General features: G+C 39.7%; 1 protein-coding gene across 1 annotated transcript in view; it reads left to right on the forward strand.

Moving 5' to 3' along the window:
* Positions 1 to 6,880: 6,880 nt before the first annotated feature.
* The window catches only part of PAPOLG (poly(A) polymerase gamma), a 42,207-nt gene continuing 27,804 nt past the window's right edge, over positions 6,881 to 21,283 (forward strand). Inside the window, exons 1-7 of the mRNA XM_034427317.3 lie at positions 6,881 to 7,028; positions 10,993 to 11,148; positions 11,313 to 11,379; positions 12,254 to 12,335; positions 12,488 to 12,597; positions 14,382 to 14,435; positions 15,854 to 15,965. Coding sequence (XP_034283208.2) covers positions 6,982 to 7,028; positions 10,993 to 11,148; positions 11,313 to 11,379; positions 12,254 to 12,335; positions 12,488 to 12,597; positions 14,382 to 14,435; positions 15,854 to 15,965 — 628 coding nt within the window. The 5' untranslated portion in view covers positions 6,881 to 6,981. The remainder of the gene's footprint in view (positions 7,029 to 10,992; positions 11,149 to 11,312; positions 11,380 to 12,253; positions 12,336 to 12,487; positions 12,598 to 14,381; positions 14,436 to 15,853; positions 15,966 to 21,283) is intronic.

The raw sequence follows: 21,283 nt of genomic DNA on the forward strand, positions 1-21,283 counted from the left end.
AAAGAGTTTTTGGGATTATGGTAGTATATACAGGTAAATGTGATAACTGAACACAAAACTACACCAATCTGATACATGCACACTTTGAATTGCATTTTTACTTTTCTATACCAACAGGATAAAACTGCTTAAAGGGGATGTGTGGATTTGGACTTCTTGCTTGTTGCATTTGTCCTTCCCTTGCAGGTCTTTAGGAAAACATTCTATTGAATACAAAATTCTGATTATGACAGAAGTTTTGTGTACTGAAAACCGCAAACTGCTTCAATTTGTCAGGTGCAAAAGAGGACAAGGGGTTTTTATGGCAAGAAGAAGGTGTTTCATTAGGTTCACTCTGCCAGGCAGAAAGGGAAGAAGCTGCCCCTGATAGAATTCCCTTTTCCGTACAACAAATAGTTTCCCTCCCACCCTCTGATAGCACAAAACAAGTTGGTCATCCTGGTAAATGAGTGTCCTAGTTCATGTGGCACACGCAGTTCAGGGTGCTCCAATAATTATCAGCCACTTCTACCTTTAAAGTTTCTCTACAAGCAGCAATCAGAATTATATGCAATCTCTGCATGGAACTAATGAATTCATGACCAAGGCTATTCCTAGGCATGTTAACAAGATCCTTTGTCAGGATATTACTGTCCAACTTTAATGCTGAACACGAGGCCCATGGACATGCCTGGGCTATAATGGAACCAACAATCTAGGACAGCATTGCAAGTAATGGTGTCAGTCAACTGACTCCTTGTTAAACAATGGCAATTATTTTATTTTTTTCAAAAATGATCCTTATTGCTAAAAACAAAAAACAAGTGATTATTATCTTTTTGCCTGTCGTTTAGAAGCAAACAAGCAAATTATAGCGCTTCATTTCAGCAACTGGGCAAAATTGGCTGCAGAATTGGAATCACAGTTGTATATTATTTTGTCAGTTAAATTAGCCACCATGGCTTATTTTCTGATTATTGATCATCATGGGTATATGTAGTATTTGTGCATAAACTGATATATATGCACAAAATGCCCAGTGTGTTTTTTAGATGTGTGCCCACTCCCCATCCCCCAAAAGACAGAAAAGAGATGTCATGAAAATGAATTCATGACCAAGGCTATTCCTATACATGTTAACAAGATCTTTTATCAGAATACCTGTATTACTGTCCAACTGTAATGCTAAACACTAGACTCATAGCACTGGTGGGTTGCCCCTGGTTTGGACCAGTTCACAAGAACCGGTAGTAAAACCGGTGGGAGGCCCCGTCCACCACCCCGGATGTCGTCATTGGCGATCTGCACATGTGCAGAAGCAAGGTGCGCGCACAAGTGAAGCAAGCGCCTGCATGCAATCCCATTGCAAACCGGTAGTAAAGGTAAGTAGAACCTACCCCTGACTCATAGCCACGCCTGGACTATAATGGAACCAACAATCTAGGATAGCACTGCAAGTTATTGGGTCAGTCAAGTGACTCCTTGTTAAACAACATCAGTTATTTTTTTCAAAAATGATCTTTATTGCTAAAAACAGCACTTAGCAATAGCACTTAGACTTATATACTGCTTCACAGTGCTTTTACAAGGTACTGTGGTTATTTCTGTGACCACAGCTGTCATTTTGTGCATGGGATATGTTCACAAAGCAAGCAATTTTGTGTGCCTTGCCATGTGTTTGTGACTCATGAACTAGATTTCTGTGCCAATGGCACATGTTTATATATCTTTAGTATACAAATACTATATCTTTGGTATACAATTGAATAAAATAAATAAATAAATAAATAGTGGTCTGTTCATTTATTAAGAACCCTGTTCTTGACAATTCAAAACTCATTAAAAATAGAGTTCATCCATTTTTCATGAGGACTGTTTTTGAAATTAGTCAATTTCAAAAACATGCATTTGAAAAATGGAAAAGACTTTTGAAAACCAGAAAGAATATCCACAATTATAGAGACAAAAAACCCAGTAACTATAACAAAAAGTTAGAAGTTGTCTGCCAGCCTTAGACAACGAGTGTTACTAAAATACAACTAATATGGTCATTTTTTTTAAAAAAAAATCATGCACTAAGTCATAATGTTATGAGAGGCAAATGGGACCTCTAATGACATTCACTATCTGTAACCTATTTTTCCATGTGTACAATCAACCAGCTCATGCAGTATTTCAATTCAGAAGATGAACTATGGTAAATCATTTGTTCTTTGTACACTTAGCAAACTGTAGAGTACCAAGCCAACTCAAGGGATCATCTTTATGCCACCTGTTTTTTTCCCTGCTCCCCATTAGATTTCTTGTTTCCTTGCTCTAGACAGAAGATGGATTTCTTTATTTTTTCCTTTTTGTAGATGACTGGCTCAGATAATCAAAGTCAAAAAAACCAGGGGCGATGATACCACTGAGCCATCAGAACAGGCCTGGTTGTAAATTTAAACACCACTTTTATTCATTAATCTCCAACCGCTAAAGACAAACTAAAAGCAAAATTAACATGATTGCAATGGAAGCACTCTTGTACCCTGGGGCTATTTTGGGGCCTGCTGAGAGAGAGTGAGCTGATCAAAGAAACAGGCCGCATCAAGGCTGGTGCAATAAGCGTGGCTCCACTGTGTTAATGGTTAGCTTCTTCTTCCTAAACTGTTTTGAGAGCTTGCCAGCACCACAATTAATCTGGGCTTCAATTTGGAGGGAAACGGCGCAATGGCCTGTCCAGTTTAATGACAGTATTTCACTCTGGAGATTTAATGCAAGCAATCAAAGCCACAGTGTAATTGGTGGGCACCCTGGAGTTGTAATAATGGAGGGGGGGCAGACAGTGGATGTTATTGCAGGAAGATATGCCTTCCCTTTACGTTCTAGGCATATGCAGATACAAAAAAAGAATAGCTGTACATTTTGGATCAGCTTCCCTGACCTAAGAGCTGAGGATTGGAGGAGTTGGGGTCCATAACAACTACAGATATTTTGGTATGAGGAGTTCATTCATGCCCCAATACTAGCATTTGGAATAAGGAACTGGCATATGCTGTTGTGACAACTGAAGACAGCTCTAGGTTATATGTGATCACCACAAATCACTGAAATATAACTATACTTCCTATCAACCGGGGTCAAGAAAGTCAAGATGGCAGCCATACCCACACAATCAAAGCCCTGCTCCTATTTTATGTGTGTTGTGCATTTGAATGCACGGGGGGGGGAGGGTTTAAAGGGAGAGAACCCATTTCAAGGTAGTGTGGGGCTTTGACCTTATCATCATGACTGCTATTTTGTTGGTCTTGAGAGGTAATCCAGACAAGAAACACACCTAGGAGTATAAGCACTACCTTTATAATGAATTACAGTACCGTAACAGAAACTTTCAAGTTTGAAAGCACGTCTCCCTCACCTTAAGAGTCAAAGAAACTAGAGGGAGTCTCTTCCAGACATTTGCCATGGCCCCATTCTGACGGGCTCAGCTGCCACTTCCCTGACTAAGTCATCTAATGTGTGACTCTTCAATCTGTCTCCCAAGGTCATTCCCACATACCATTATTTACATTACATACATCGTACATCCATCCATCCCCATCCTTTACCTGTGGGTACCAGCGTTTCCTACAAAGAACACACCAAATGTATGGATCTATGCCCTCAAAATACTTCTGCACATATGTCTGGGATGGGATGTAGAAGACATGAATGTATTATTATCTTATAATATTTTGCTTGGTTAAAAATGATGATATGGTTGTTTGTACCAAGAACATGAATAAAATTGTGAAGTTATTCCAAGCTGTTGGGTTTGTTTTTTTTATAGGGAGAGAACCCATTTCAAATCCTCAGTGAAGCTAACTATAAAAGATGAAGGCTCCCTCAAACTGATTTTGCCTGAGATACAAAAGTCAAAATACAGCATTTAGAACAGAGTATTGCTTGGATGATAATCTATTTGTTTACGCTGAAAGGATCAATTAAACTCCTGCCACCTTTTTCAGTCTGTTGGCATGAAGCGATATAGCAAAAATATAGCCAAGACAAATAAAAAGAAAGTAAAACAAAAGATACCTTTTGCAATATACAACAGAGCAGTTATGGATTATATCGAAAGGTCACAGGATAGGCATAGAAAAACATCTTAAATAAAGGATTTATATGCTGAATGCAGATCCCAGGTTTGGAGAAGGTTGTTGAGGAATCCATGCAACAGATCAGTTCCTGTAATAGCAGACATTGTGCCCACATAGAAAGGATCAGGGTGTATGTAAGATATGATCAAGAAAGTCAAGATGGAAGCTACTATAGTTCAATCAAAGCTCCAACTGGGTCACTTAAACATTTGCATCTGCGATATTGACTTTTTTGATCACTCTGAGATACTCTTGGTAAGACCCTTTCAAATGCCAACAAACTGCTAATCTGACATTGGCACCTCACCCTTCCCTTGTGTGTCCCTATGATGCTCCAGTGCTCCAGGTTATTTTGGAAACTCAAGCTGACTCAACTTTGCAAGTTGACTGGCTCTGCTTCTGTTCATTCCTCTGGGTGGGTAAAGGGGCTCCAGCTTGATAGGAACTCCAGCCTTGTTCTTCCATTTGCATTTCCCACCTCCAAGGCAAAAATGCACTGGTGCCTGGGTGTCTTATCCTAACATTCTCAGCTGACTGGAATGCAGGTTAGCTGCTTCCACAGCAGTGGTTGGCTTCACTGGCTCCACTTCCAGTAAGGGAAACTGGCAGCAGTTTCCCTTACTGCAAACACAACCTGCTAAACAACCAGGATGAATTGGGAAAGCTCCTGCAACAACCAGTGCTGTCCCAACCACCAGTGATTGAATTCAAATTTTTTACTACCAGTTCTGTGAGCGTGGCTTGGTGTGGCTTGGTGGGCGTGGCAGGGGAAGGATACTGAAAAATCCCCATTCCCTCCTCTCACTGGAGTCAGCCAGAGGTGGCATTTGCCAGTTCTCCGAACTACTCAAAATGTCCGCTACCGGTTCTCCAGAACCTGTTAGAACCTGCTAAATTTCACCCGTCAACCACCCTCCCAAGTTTCCAATGTGGTTGTGGGCATCCTTCATACGAACTCTGGGCAGGGACAGTAAATATGACTTCACAACACTGAGTTTGCTAGAAGTAATTTTATTCTCAAGTACACACTGAGCAAGCTTGGCAGGTGTCTCAGGTGAACACATCTGGCTCCTCCACACCATCTGCTTGCCTCCCATTATTCACCACCACATGGATTATGTGGGATCTTCTTATGAGCCCCCACAAACCACAGGTGACCAGAGAGGGACATATCTCTGGCAGTCTGCCACAAGTCACCATCCCAAAATATGCCTCAATACCAAAATGGCCAGTTTGGAATTGGCAAAAAAACTCCAATAAATGTATTTATTTGCCATATTGATAAGCTGTTCCAGTTGATTAGGACCCTGGGAGGCAAACAACACAATTAATATACACAATGAAAACCATAATATAAGGTCCAAACAACTGACAGTGAAATAGGGAAGAGGCCAAATGCTAGCTGGTTTTAAGTTAAGCACTTTGAACTTGCTTAAGTGCAAGGAGACATCCCCACTACGGCAGTTCCAAGGAATAGAGGCCAACCTAAGAAGCCCTATCACCAGGCCCCACCCCACCCCATAAACCTGGCAGAGTGTGGGGATCAACCTTTAGGTGTTCATACTGGCCAGACAGATTCTATCTTGATAGGAAATTGCCTGACATAATAACTGGATGAAGCCATTTTAAGATGATAGCTCATACTTTGAATTCGGTCCAGAACAGGGGTGAAATCCAGCAGGTTCTGAGAGGTTCTGGAGAACCGGTAGTGGAAATTTTGAGTAGTTCGGAGAACCGGCAAATACCACCTCTGGCTGGTCCCAGAGTGGGGTGGGAATGGATATTTTGCAATATTCACTCCCCAGGAGTGGGGAGGGAATGGAGATTTTGCAGTATCCTTCCCTTGGAGTTGGGTGGGAATGGAGATTTTGCAGTATCCTTTCTCTGCCATGCCCATCAAGCCACACCACGCCCACCAAGCCATACCCACAGAACCAGTAGTAAAAAAATTTGGATTTTACCACTGGTCCAGAAGCCAACCAGCAGCCCACACAGGAAGTGTGGGATGGATGATATTCGGCTCTGACAAGAGTTGTCCTGTGAGGAGCATTGCTGCTGCCATTTGAACCGGCTGTACCTTCTCAGCCATTCTGAAAGGCTGCCCCATGTAGAGCACATTCGAGTAGTCTAAGTGTGTGGTGATCATGGCATGAGATGCCATCATTGGAGCATCCTGGTCAAGATAGACTCACAACCGGCATAGCAGCTGAAGCTGAGCAACACTCCCCCCTCCCCAAAGCTATGGCTTTCCTTATAGAGGAAGTTCTCATCAATTGAGAAAGAGCCATGAGCAAAACCTTGTGGGAGGAACGCTATCCGAACAAGGACAAGCAATATTCAGCCTTGGCAGTGCTTAGCCGGAGCTTATTTCATCCAGGCCAGATCCTGAGCACTTCCAGTCATCAATTCATGACTTCCAATGCTCCAGCTCAGGCAATAGGATGGCAAGCATGGATACCATGCAGAATTTACACTTTGGTCTTCTTCCTCGAAGTTTCTGCAAGTTGTTTTGGGCCCAACTCTCCACCAGCATGGGAGTTGTAATCCCAGACCACTAGAGGGCACTAGAACGGAGAAAAAGACTGGTTTGTCTAAACGACGAAATTCGGGTTGAGGGACGATGGTTGTTAGCGTTCCGATTCCGAAGCATTATCTCCCAAACCTTCGCCATAGATTCATAGAATCAGCAGCCGCTCCGCAAGAAGTGGAAAAGAGCCGAGAGACAACGGAAGTCCGCAAGTGGACCGCTGTTATACCAGACCTCTCGGGCAGAGGGCGCTGTTGCTACAGTAATTGTGGCGAGTGCTCCTCCCTCCCTATATAGGAGACCGAGGGAGTAGGCGGTGATTGAACGCAGGTGTTGTGCGCGCGTTGGAGGCGGTCAATGCGTGCAGAGCTCATGCTGGCGGTGGGCATGAAGGAGACGTGCGGGTAAGGGGTGGGGGGGGTGGAGGCGGAGGCTTGCTACGTCACGTCACGAAAGGGCAGCCTGGGAGTGGGGGGGCCGGGCTCTTCTTCGCTTGAGGAAAGCGGGGTGGACGTGTGTGACCCGCTGCGGTCGCTGCTGCTGACGCTTTCTGTCCCTTCCCACGCTCAGCTCAGAATTTCCATTGGCTTTATGGAAACCGCTAGCTCGCTAAGAGCACTTTGGATAAATGCGACCGCTAGAAGCAAAGCCGTAAAAACTCGAGCCATGTTTCTTGGAGGGGGGGAGGGAGATAAAGTCAAAGGGTGGGCTCCGAAGGCATTGCGCGGCAGCCCCGTCATCCCCAATGCGCGTGGAAATGTGGGAAGGTGTGTGTACTTCGAAGTGGCTTTAATCTCAATTTGGTTAGGACTCGTACACGCGCGCAAAAAACCAAAAAAAAAAAAAAAACGCACCGAAGAGAGGGAAGAAAAAGTACCTTGCATTTCGTTTTCTTTGGAGATCCCTGTGGTTTATTCTCTCCTCCCCCAGGACTTTTGTGTATGAAAACAAGTATCCACACTTTACATCCTCAAACTGAGTATTAACGTCTCTGGCGCAGTAGACGTTAAGTCCGGTGAAGTATATTAAAAATGTGATACTGAAAACTAGGGCTTTTATTTTACTGGAGAGAAGTAGGTTGCCCAGGTTCGGTCTGAAATGCTGTTATTTTTAGAAATGGATCTAGGAAGTCTCGGAGTATATCCTTTCCTGTTGCTCCCAAATACCTTGCAGTTAGTTTGTATGGCTGCCTTTCCCTGCTGTTGATGAGCATACTTATTCTACACCTGCAGAGAATGAGGTAGTAGGCCTTAAAGTAGGGGTCTCCAACCTGAGCAACTTTAAGATTTGTGGACTTCAATTCCCAGACTGGGAACTCTGGGAGTTGAAGTCCACAAGTCTTAAAGTTGCCCAGGTTGGAGACCCCTGCCCTAAAGTGCTAGATTGAATCATTTCTGCCAAGTTATGCCATTTTTGAAAGGCCATTTTTTTTTCAAAGGTCCTTAATATAAGGCAGATGAATGCATTCTCCCCCTTCTACGTTTAATTTGGGATGCATAGTAAGGACTCTGGATAGAGACCATGGCCCTATTTGCTATGGAACATTGTGATCCATCCTATTCTCAATTCATTACTGTCCTCCGAGGCCATTTGCTTGCTTCCCTGGTACCAAGGTAACCCTGGTCAAGCATTATTAGATTTCCTGAAGAACAGTGTTAAGAGTAGAAGGTGAAGAAGACAGCTGAGGAGATAGCTCCCTGTTCCGCTCTAGGACGAGTATTGTACCTGCTAAATTAGCAACTAAAAATAAGATGTCAAGAGGACCTAACACCACTGCATGGCCAAAGTCTGTGAATGTGTTAACCTTTTTACTCTTTTGTAGTTAAGTAATGTGCTATAGATTTGGGAGTGGAACAATCATCTCTGGTGAAGGATGAAACAAGAATTATGTTGGGCATAATCCACTCCTTTGCCACCTTGCTGCTTACTGTGCAATCTCAGATGCTTACTTGAAAATGAGTCCTGTTGGGTTCAGATTGCTCAACCCTGTGGTTCCTTTGTAACCTATGATCTCTCCTGTAGATCCTTTTGACTCTCTCGTTTTTTAATCAGTTTTCCACTCTAGTTGGTCTCCTCATGAGTTAATCCTAGACGGTCTGGTTTTAAGCTCTTCTGTCATACAATATAGATGCCTTTACCCCCATGTAGTGTCCCATAATTTTGATTAAAATATATTTAACAATTGGATAGTTGATAGTGATCAGGTGGACAATATCAAGGGAGGAAAGATCTTACAATCTTGCTTTCCTCTTATTTCTCCCAGTCATTAACATTTTTGTTGCATTCTGACTTAAGTCCCCTCTCAGGAACCCAAGCCTATCAGAGAATGTGTCTATATGTAGGACAGTCGTCCTTAATCTGAGCACCCTCCAGATGTATGGAATCCATCTGATAGAATTTCTGGCCATTGCTGAGAATTCTGTGGGATTGATCATCTGTAGAATGTCAGGAAGGTTAATATAGACACAATGCTAAACCAGGAAATTATTCATAAACAAGGGAAAGACCTTGACACTGGCAGGGAGAGAGATTATAGACTTCCTTTTCAAAAGTATATGCAGGCAGGGGTGAGTTCCTGAGTCAATAATTACTTTGCCTTCCATAATAACCCAGATAGGTCAAAGGCCATTTTTGGTCAATTTTGGAAAGAAAAGGTAGAACTTCATTTGAAAGTGCCTTCTGGTATATCTTGTTGCTGCCCAAATCTTTGTTGTGTTCAGTTCCACTGAGATTACTTGGTTGTAGAGCATTTGCTTTCCACCTAGAAGAGACTGGGTCTGTTCCCTATTATTAGACAAAAGGGATTAGAGATCAGATAATGGAACAGATTTGTGTGCCTGAAACCTATTGCCACAATCAATAGTATTGAGTTAGATAAACAATTTGTCTTCCCTATATGGAAGCATTTCTGCTCTCTGATTATTTGAGATTAACAATGGTTAAAAGATGGAGTAGGCTATTGGTTGATCAGTGGGATCTACAACAAAAATTTCAGAGTGCTGTTTGACAGAAACAACAGACAAACAATTGGAAGAAAGAAATTGTGCTGCTGAAATTAAAGTAGCTAAAAAGAAAACAAGGAATTCCTGATGGTCTGAAGGGATTGTGAGTTCTGTTCTGGAAAATGCTTGGTTTGGAAAATGAATTGGTTGATACACTGTAGGATTGTAGTAAGGAAGAAAAAAGTTCAGTGAGTGTGAAATCTGCTTATTGCTGCTGCTTAATTTTAATTTTAATTTTTTTGCTGTTTAATTTTAAAAGCCAATGTCTCAAATATTATAAGAACTCCCCCCAAAGAACCCTTAGAAAATTCTGCTTACCATATTTCATCATAATTCCATTCAGTGTAGGCGCTTGGCTCGTGAAGAACCATATGGATCCCAATACATTCAAAAGTTGCCCACTCTTGTTCTAATCAAATATCAATTTAGAGTGTTTAGGGTGTTTAAATAAAAGGCAACTAACTAGAATTTTGAAATGGAGATGATCAGTAGATAATGATGCTGGAAAGTAATGCTAATGTTCCCTCTATAAGCATGACTCTCTATTAGGAGAAAGTTACATATGAATATATGAAAATTATGTTTTGCCTTATACAGTGCAATAGAAAGAAGTTGGTTATGGGAGTGAGGGCCTGCTTCAGACATCCCTGTACTTACAGTGATCCGTTTCATGCAGTAATGTGCCAAATGGAACAACTATCTATTTAGCACTTCAGTCATCCTTAGATGTTGTATTTTCTATATATAATTGCATTAAATTATTTGACTCTGAATCAAACATATCAAAATATTTTAAAAGCTAATTGAAATATATTAATTTAATTTATATTGATTATATAATGAAAAAATGAATACTTAGGCAGGATCCTTGTTAGTGAAGATGATGCAAACCTTGCAAATCGTTTTATATCTGTAAAAGGCATGCAAAAGTGAACTTACAAATGTACTGCAATAATCAAGCCAAGATAGACTGATTGGATCTTTAAATGTGTATCCACGCACTGAAGTCTGTAATACTTGGAAAACTGTTAAAAAGAGATACATTTCTAAAATTTTAGCTAACAGCAAAGTGATGCTGCTTTCCCTATAAAAACCCTTTTCGCCTTAAGATGTGAGCTATCTTGAAAACTGAATTGATATTAGTAGAAACCTTAGTTTTTAATATTAAAGAAACGTGCCTTTGCTTGAAATGTAGAATTTTGCTTCGGATATGAGGTTATTTCCTATAATAGCTTCTTTTTCTGCAAATTCTGGACTTTAAATCAGATAAATTACTTAATATGCAATGGGGATGTGAAGAAAGGAGTTGGTTGTGGTGGAGAAAAATAAACTCCTTAGTCTTGATTTATGTAAATTTTCTGTGCAGAACTTATTTGGAGAACCAGCTGGAAAGGAACTACGGAATTACTTCTCCCATTAGTTTGGCACCACCAAGGGAAATAGATTATATCTATTCACAGAAACTTATTGAAGCCCTGAAGCCTTTTGGTGTATTTGAAGAGGAAGAAGAGCTGGATTGCAGGTAAAAGGAAGTACATGTAGTACTGCTGATCTTAAATGAACATTTTCTAATTACCGAAGTCATAATAGTGAAGTTTCTCTTGGTGAAAGTACAACAGGATAAACCCCTTGACACCAATTTTTAGCACTGCTTTTTAAATGTTTTATTTATATTCCTGGCTGTAGGTTAGCTGTTCTTGACAAACTAAATAACTTGGTTAAATACTGGATTGCAGAAGTTACTGAAAATAAGGTAAGAGGCCTGTCAAAGCTTGACTCCTCCAGACTATTTACCTTGTTTTAAGCTATTGTAGAATTTTGTTGAGAGTAATAGAGATTTAGCTGTTTTTTGATAGATGTTTGCTGTCAAGCTACAGGTGCCCTGCCATATATCAGAAAACTAACTGTTCCCTCCATGGAGCTCTTCATCTCCCACTTTCCCTTCCTTCCTGCCAGCCCTATTTTGGAGGCAATTGGGATAATCTTTGAAGCCACAAGACTTTGCAGCAAATGATACTTGATTGCTTTGGAAAGCTCATGACTTATCATTGTTGTTAAATCATTGATAGAGTCAAACTCTAACAAAAGCTCTCTTTGCAAAATTTCCTTTCCAAGATGGAGGCAGGCAAAGGCTGAAAACAAGAGGTCACCTTTCTTGAGCTTTTTGCTTAGCCGAGTGTTTGCTCAAAGATTGGTGGATAAGCTACTATTGACTTGGCACACAGAATGCCTGAAATCATAAATTATGGTTTGAAGATTTCAGTGGCTGAAATTACAAAACATGATAAAACTGGACAACCGCAGTACATTATAGCTCAGCATAATGCCAGAACATGACAGTCTGTTATATAATTTCTGTAAACGCTCTCGGAATGGTTCCTAGCAGCTGATAAAATGGCTTACAGTTGAGTAGATAGGCTATAAGTGGGAAAAAGAAGAAAAAAGAGTAAAAAATTTTTTAAAAACTAGTTGCATGAGAAACTTCTGGGAAGAGCAAATAGTTTTATTTAGAATGTTAATTGTTAAAAAATTGAAGATTTTTTAACAATTGAAGACTATGTGTGCATATGTTAAATATAATTGTACTGTATACATTCAAAGTAAAACTATTTCCTACTTTATTGTAGAACTTGCCATCTTCAATCTCATCCAGAGCTGGTGGCAAAATATTCACATTTGGTTCCTATCGGCTTGGAGTTCACACCAAAGGTAAGATCTACCAGATACATTGGACTACAATTATATACATAATTTGCAACTAACATGGATAGACTATTAGATTGTGAAAGGCTGTTATAAACAGTCTTGAACTGAGAACATGTTCGTTTCATCAACTAATTGCCATGGCTGTTTTTCGGTAGGTGCTGACATAGACGCGCTCTGTGTAGCCCCTAGACACATAGAAAGATCAGACTTCTTCCAGTCATTTTTTGAAAAGTTAAAGCTCCAAGATGGCATCAGAAATCTGAGAGTAAGTCACTTTGTCTTTCTTTAACCATCTCAGGAGTGCATGTCATTCACTTGATGGTTGGGCAGCACTGTGTGAAAGCTGTTTATTGACAAGCCTTGAGAGGTTGAGAAAGGCTGTATTGAAGGGATACAAAAATGTGTAAACATATTTTATTTTGTATCAGTTGGAGTTTAGATTCATTCAGGTTTATGCTCCAAATTAATGTTTCTCGACACCGCTCTAAATGTTTCCCCACCTTCTTAGGACAAGCCATTTACGATAGATGGAATAAGACAAACAGGGAGCTGTTCTGGGTCTTAGAGGGACATGTAAGAAGTACTCTTCCAAAAATGAAGGCAGCAAAGACAGACACTCACTTTAAAATAAGTCATTAGCATGCTTATTTCCTATTTATTCATTTTCTTTCTATTGCATCAATAATTACAACTTTGAATTATGGCGTGAACCCAGGAGATTTGCCACAATATGAAAGCTTTATTTCTCATCGTCTCTTGCTTCCTTAGTTTTGGGACGTACCCAAATACCAAAGCATTGATGTATGAATAAGAGAAAGCAAAAATATTGCTATAGCTAAGTAATTTTATAGAAAGTCTGCCTGTATTTGCCAGTTAAGTTTTTCTGAAGATAAATTTGTCATGGTTTGTTTGTGGTTTTTTTTGAAGATCCAGGGATACTGGGACGTTCAAGAGTAGTTAATAATATGGGTAGTTAATTAATAAGAAGAACTAGGGGTGACATAACAGTTTTCCAGAATCTAAGGGGCTGCCACAAAGAAGAAGGGGGACAACCTATTCTCCAAGCCCCCTGAAGGCAGGACAAGAAGCAATGGATGGAAACTAATTGAGAGAAACAACCTAAAACTAAAGAGAAATTTCCTGACAGTTAGAACAATTCATCAGTGAAACTACTTGCCTCCAGAAGTTTGGGTGCTCCAACATTGGAGGTTTTTAAGAAGAGATTGAACGACCATATGTCTGCAATGGTATCGGGTTTCCTGTTTGAGCAGGGGATTGGACTAGAAGACCTCCAAGGTCCCTTCCAACTCTTATTCTGTTAATTGTTAGAAGCAGGGTGGATTTGATTTAAATTGAGTTGATTTAAATCACAATTTAAATCATGATTTAAATCACTAGTAAAAAGACTTGATTTAAATCAACTCAATTTAAATCATAATTTTAAAGAGCAACTGTCATCTCTGCTACTCCTTTGACCCACTGTTGACTCACCGATAGTCCCAGTGTTGCAGAATATACAGCCTCATGCTACATAACTAAGCTCCATTTCATGCTGAATAAACTAAATTATTTATGTATCTTAATTAGAAAACTATCTTACAATAGATTTTTACCCCAAAAGTTTTTTATTAAAATAAATTCGATAAAAATCAAAAAAATCTGATTTAAATCAAAAAAATCTGATTTTTTTTATTTTTTAAAAAAAATAATTGATTTTTATCCACCCTGGTTAGAAGGCACTTTCTTACCTGGGATATAGAACCTAGGATTATTATAATCTTTTATCATCTGAACCCTGACACATGGGATGCTGGAACAACTTAAATTTTGTTTTAATAAAAACAAACTTGTTGTTTTAAAAGTATATGATAGATTCTGCTTTTTATTGAGGTATTCAAAGGTTATGTCTTTGTGGAGGCTAAGACTTGTGAGCCTTCTGTTTTTCTTTAGGAAAAGTTACATCCATGATTGTGTTGCATATCTGTATTCTGGAAGCAGTGAAATAATTCAAAACTATTTCAAGTAAATGTTTTTCAATCTTTCCTACAGGCAGTAGAAGATGCATATGTACCAGTAATCAAGTTTGAATTTGATGGTATTGAGGTAAATATAGTTTTTATCCTTTTATGTACTGTAGACAGCTTCTGCTGGAAATTTGAATTTGATGATACTGGTTGTCCTTTTCAAGAAGAGAACTTGTTCTTAAAGTGATCTTTGGATAAGTGGACATATAGCTATATAGATTCTCTCCAAGTGTGAATGAAGAGATCTAAGCTTAGATCAGAAATGGTTTGGCACTTAGCTTAAGCACTGAGGTAACAGAATTTTGCCAGATTCCACTGGGACCAAATTTGGACTAGGTTTCCATTGGTCTTCACAGCAACATGATTGCTAGCATAAAAAAAAATTCAGCTAACATTTATCTTTCCTGGTCAGTAATCAAAAAGAAAAACATTGGAAAATAAACAATACTAATACAATTACAAAGGTGCAAGCAAATGAAAAACAGCACCCCTTGGAAATTGGAAATAAGGCATTTCTGTGTCAACATAAAAAAGTAAAGTGATCTCCATTTATTAAAAGATACTTGATACCCTGACATATATGTAAATTAAGGGAAGATATATTCTTCTTGTGCCATATCCGTTATTGGATGTTGGCGATCATGTTGGCAATCCTATTTTTGTCAACAGCCGTATGAAAAAGTGCTGCTGAGTTTTGTCCAAACCAGTCCCTTAGGTTTTGAAGCCATTATGTTCTTCTTCAGCCTGGACCTTGTTTGCCTTCAATCTTTCCCTGGAGGATTAAGTGAACAATGCCGTATTTTTCTGGGTGTCACATCACATGTCCAAAATATTCTAACTTGCGCTTTTTAATGGCTTTGATTATTTCTCTTTGCTTTCCCAGGTGGCTTATCACCTCCTCATTTGTGATTTTGTTAACCCAACTTATACGTAACAGTTGTCTGTAAATCCACATTTCAAATGCTTCTAGTTTCTTCAAGTGGTTTTCTGTCAGAGACCAACTCTCTACTCCATAAAGCAGGATAGAAAAAATGTAACATAAGATATATACAAGATCATATGTTATGTCATATGTTAGCAGACTGAGAAGCAAACTTTTAAACACTAGGTTGTACCTTACTAATGCAAATAGGAAATAGAGAAGAAATTTATTAATTTACAGAGCCTTGGGCTCAGCTGATAAATCTTGAGGGTATGGGAAATATAGAAGTAAGTCCTGCAAAACTGAAGACTGACTGTACTAAGTGTAATGAACATGCAAGCAGTTTGCCACGGGGGCTGACATTAAGCAGCCTTTTTTTAACAGTTCCAGAAGAGGTGCATATGAATTACAAGAGTGATGCAGTACAATATTACACAGGCTGTGTGTATGGAGTTTTGTGAGATGTTTCTTCTACTTTCTGAGCTGGATACATAGATCAAATCAGAACACTTGCTACTTGGTAGCACATTGTTAGAGTTACTGCTAAGATACCATTTTCATGTCTTACACTTTAGATTGATCTCGTCTTTGCAAGACTACCCCTGCCAAGCATTTCAGATAGCCTGGACCTTAGGGATGATGCACATTTGAGAAGCCTTGATATCAGATGCATTCGGAGTTTAAATGGTAATTTTAAAGCTTTCCCTAGTCTGATATCTTCATGCAGTTTTGGCTTGAGGACTCAGGCTAAGAATGACTGTCTTGTCTTCTCAAAACCTGTGAAACAACGGCTGGACAGTGATGTTCAAATAATGTATGCTTTTGAGTGTTTCATGTGATAATGGATGGAATGGATCAATCCATTAATTTCCATCCATAATTAATGGATGGAAACTAATCAAGGAGAGAAGCAACCTAGAACTAAGGAGAAATTTCCTGACAGTTAGAACAATCAATAGTATGACTTTCCTCCAGAAGTTGTGGGTGCTCCAACACTGGATGTTCTTAAGAAGAGATTGGACAGCCATTTGTCTGAAATGGTATTCCTGCTTGAGCAGGAGGTTGGATTTAGAAGACCTCCAAGGTCCCTTCTAACTCTGTTGTTTTGTATTGATGCTTAAAGCTTACTATACACATAGTTGCCCGAATCTTCGACTTCTGAAATTCAGTTTGCTTAAAACATGATGGAACTCTCATACACATGTGTAAATAGCATGTAACACTTTTTAGTATTCAAAAAGAAATGCTCCAGTTCTTTCAAAAAATAGTTTTTCAACGAAAGTTCTTCCAATACTTAAGGTGCTGTCACAGAGAAGAGAGGGTCGACCTATTATACCAAAGCACCTGAAATTAATCAGTGGAATGGCTTGCCTCCAGAAAGTGCTCTATCACTGGAAGTTTTCCAGTGGAAAACATTGGACAACCATTGGTCCAGAATGATATACTGCTCAAGTAGGAGGTTGAAGTAGAAGACTTCCAAGGTCCCTTCCAGCCCTGTTATTCTATATTCTTAAATCCTGTTGGATAAGTCAGGAGGATCATAATATTATTAATGACATGATATGATCAGATTAACATAAAGGCAAATTCTACCAAATTCTTCATCAATATTGGAAAAACATAAAGCTGCTACCACCACCTCACCACTATTGGAAAAATAGGCATTGGTTTTTAACATTGTTTTTTTTTTTATTGAAAAAGTTTTCAAATACAAAATTTTATTAATATTATAACATTCCCCTTTATCCATACATTTCAAGAAAGGAAAAAAAAAAAAAAGACATTATACTATAACATTGTATAATAACTTCTAATTTAGCAAAATAATATTATAACTCCCAATTTGGCAATAATCTACCCTTTTTCTCCTCTCCCAAGCTTATATCTATATATTATTACAACAATTCAAAACCACCTTCCACTTTAAAACTATACAATAAATCCTACTTTAACATTTGATCTATATATATTACTATAGCATTTCAAAACGGCCCTCCCCGTAAAACCTAATTTAACATTTATTCCACTCTATCCATTTCCTCCACTCCCCTAAAACATATCACTTAAAAATCCCTTTTCTTAAACTAATCAGTCTGCAGACTAGCTTATTCACCCACTGTCCTGCAAAATTATCATACACAACAATTCTTAATATCTTTAATTCATTGCCCACTCTACTTAAAAATATATGTATATATATTCCATTATATCTAAGTAAAAAAGAAAAGACAATAACTTTAAATTTATAATCCATATGATATCTTCTTTCCACTGGATTATTAAAACCATCATCCATAATAGGGTAACATAGCTTGCTGATGCAACAGTATATTCAAAATCTTCAATCATATCTACCCCCATCAGTAATAAATATCCTCTTATATGTATAAAAGTAAAAACAACCACCCGAGTGACATTATAGTTATATTCCATGTAGTAATAATTGTGGCTTTCATCAGGATTATTGATTCCCATCATCGTAGTGGGTAACAACCAGATCTTCTGCATGCCCCAGTATGACTCTTTTGCCTTATAGTTCAAGATAATTATAATATAGTTATCAGCACAAAAAGGAGTTCCAAAGTAGATAATTAAAATCCATCAGTTTAAGGCTCTTTTCACATCCTAAAATTACGGCAGTGCAGAGGCCTGTCACCATCCTCAGGATAATATTGACCAATACGTCGCCTCCTCTATATTTTCACATACTCATTCATTTTTAAAGTCACTGGCTTCACTGTTGCTTGATTTAGAAATTTCTATTTTTATGCGACCTATTTCTTTTTTTTCTTTTCTTTTTGCGGGTTTGATTTCCATCCTGGTTTCCTTTCTACGGATTGTATATCAACTAGTCGGTTTTGATTCTGCTCTGTAGATTGATCTTGTTGTTTGTTTGTTTATTAGATTTGTATACCGCCCTACTCCCGAAGGACTCAGGGCGGTGAACAGCCATGAAATAAAACATATCAATACAAAATTTAAAATAGAAATAAAACAAGTTAGATAAATTTGGCTGAACCATATTTAAAACCCCAATAATTTAAAACCAAATTTAAAATTCCCATTTAAAAGAGGAGAAGTTTGGGTCAGGCCGGCTTGCTGGAATAGGAACGTCTTCAGCGTGCGACGGAAGGTACGCAGATCCGGAATCCTCCGTATCTCGGGGGGGAGCTCGTTCCAGATAGTAGGTGCCCCCACAGAGAAGGCTCTCCCCCTGGGGGCCGCCAGTCGACATTGTTTGGCCGACGGCACCCGGAGGAGCCCCTCTCTATGGGAGCGTACTGGTCGGTGGGAGGCTATTGGTGGTAGCAGGCGGTCCCGTAGATAACCAGGTCCTGAGCCATGGAGCGCTCTAAAGGTGATGACCAAAACCTTGAAGCGCACTCGGAAGACCACCGGGAGCCAGTGCAGCTCGCGCAGGAGAGGCGTTACATGGGAGCGCCACGTCGCTCCCATCACCACCCGCGCGGCCGCACTCTGCGCCAGTTGGAGCCTCCGAGTGCTCCTCAAGGGGAGCCCCATGTAGAGAGCGTTACAATAGTCCAGACGGGAGGTGACGAGGGCATGAGTGACCGTGCGTAACGAGTCCCGATCCAGAAAGGGACGCAACTGGCGAATCAGGCGAACCTGATGAAAAATCCTCCCGGTCACGGCCGTCAAGTGCTCTTCTAAAGACAGCCGTGAATCCAGGAGGACACCCAAGTTGCGAGCCCTCTCCGTGGGGGCCAATACTTCGCCCCCAATAGTCAGCGATGGCACCAGCTGACTATATCGGGATGTCGGAAACCACAGCCACTCGGTCTTGGATGGGTTGAGTCTGAGCCTGTTTCTCCCCATCCAGATCCGTACGGCCTCCAGGCACCGGGACATCACTTCAAGGGCATCGTTGGGGTGGTCCGGGTTGGTTTTGTTTTGGTGTCTCATCTTTCTTTTTTGCCCCTTGTATATCACCTAATTGGTTTCCATACTTATCCTTGACTTGATAGGTCATCACATTAAAGTCAGATGCCACTTCTCTCAGATTTGTAAGTAATCCAGCTGGGGTATCCAAAAAATCCAAAGGCGGTTTATCTGGTACAGTCTCTGTAGCTCGATATTTTCCCTTTATTTCCAACTCCTTCTGCTTATCCTGTATTATACCTGAAGACGTTAAGTTCATTTTCAATCTGTTTTGGTAAAATTCTTCCGCTCTTTCAACAGTATTTAGCTGGTATCTTTCTCCTTGATATCTCAATATGATACCAACTGGAGCGTCCCACCTAAATGGGATATTTCTCTTTTTTAACTCACTCACCAGAAAAGCAAAATTCTTCCTTTCCATTAATATCTTAGGCGGGAGTTCTTTATAAATCCAAATCTTTCTTCCATGCAGTTGCAAATTAGAATTGAAGGCATTTTGCATAATATTATTCCTAATTTCTTTATCTGTAAAATAAATCACTACATCTCTAGGCAATTGCCTTTGCTTGGCAATCCAGGAATTTATTCTGTAAACTCTGTCAATCCTACAAGACACTTCCTCGGGTTGAAACTTTAAAATCCCAGCCAGAAATTCAGAAGATATTTTCCTTAAATCATCTCTGTTATTTTCCTGCAAACCTCTGAGTCTTATCGCATATTCTGTGAAATTATATTGTACCATTAAAACCTCTCTTTCAATCCTCTGTTGCAGATTTTCTACATTACCAGACTTTTGATCAGCCTCCATTTTAGGTTTTTCTTCTGAGCTATTGTCCTGAATGTTTATCAAATCATTTTCAATTTTTTGAATTCTATCGTCCAATTTATCTTGAATTTCTTCCATTTTAGACTCTAGTAAATTAGTATTTGTAGCCAACTGTATCATAAATTCTGACAAACCATTAGCCACTTTTAAAAAATTTTGCTCCAAAAAATCAAACTTAGATTTCACCAATTCTTTAATTTCCTGCTTAAATTTTTCAAGATGCTGATTCACAATCTCATCCCTTCTTACAATCTCCTCTAAAAGAAATTCTATTATATTGAAATCAGGTTTCTGAGATTGAAGAGTTAGAACTTGTTCTTTTAAGTTATTAGTGGGGGAATCCCCCCCCCCACTACTTGTTTGTTTGACTTTATAAGTTTCAGTGCCATATTTCCGCCCAGGCAAGCTTTGTTAAAAAAAAAAAAAAGAACAAGAAAAAAGACTTCTTTCCAATCAATAGACTCGACAAGGAGCGAAGTTTTATCTACAAATGTAGCCAGTGGTGTTTATTCCGCTACATTGTGTTAATAGAAAACGGAAGGACTTTTCCTTTCAGCTTCTTCTCCAGCCGCGGCAGACGCCATTTTAAAAGGCTTTTTTTCTCCCCCTTTCCTTTCCTCTTTTCTCCTAAATATTTTTTTTAAAAAATAAGTAAAATACTTGCGATTCAATAGTACAGGTCCAGCTCACATTTTCTTTGAGTAATCTGTTAAATTCGCAGGCTTGCTCTTCACGCCTGGCTCTGCATTAGCAGAGGTCTCCCAAAGCCCGGAGCAGCGGCTGGGGATATGGGGCATCTCATCCGCTCCGTCCCAAAAGTAAAAAAAAAACTTTTGGGACTCTGCGGAGAGTTCTACCCACCCCTGCCGGCTCTATCTCCGTTTCCTCATGGAAACGGAGTTTTTTCGAGCCGCCGTTCCGCTGTGAAGGCGGCTCTGACAGGCAAAGGAAGCTGACGATCCCAAGGGAACGTCTGGCGGCGGCCAGCAGCAAACCGGAAGCCGGTTTTTAACATTGTTGTCCAATCCTGCACTGGGTCCATTGCTCAGTGTACCCTGAATACACTTAAGGTGGAAATTGTAAATAATCTTTATTCTGCTGAAGAAAATGACACAGGATCATCTCTCTCAAAGCCTATGTAACCCCTACCCCGCCCCACCCCAATGTCTTCTGGTGAGGTTTAACCAGCATTTACCATAAATTACAGCATGCTCACATCACAGGGTCATAAGATATTTTTTCATGTTCCTTTAAAGTAAGTCCTGTATTTTTAACATTT

Source organism: Pantherophis guttatus, chromosome 1 (genome assembly GCF_059756535.1).
Source record: "Pantherophis guttatus breed Tessera chromosome 1, ASM5975653v1, whole genome shotgun sequence".
Classification (NCBI taxonomy): Eukaryota; Metazoa; Chordata; class Lepidosauria; order Squamata; family Colubridae; genus Pantherophis; species Pantherophis guttatus.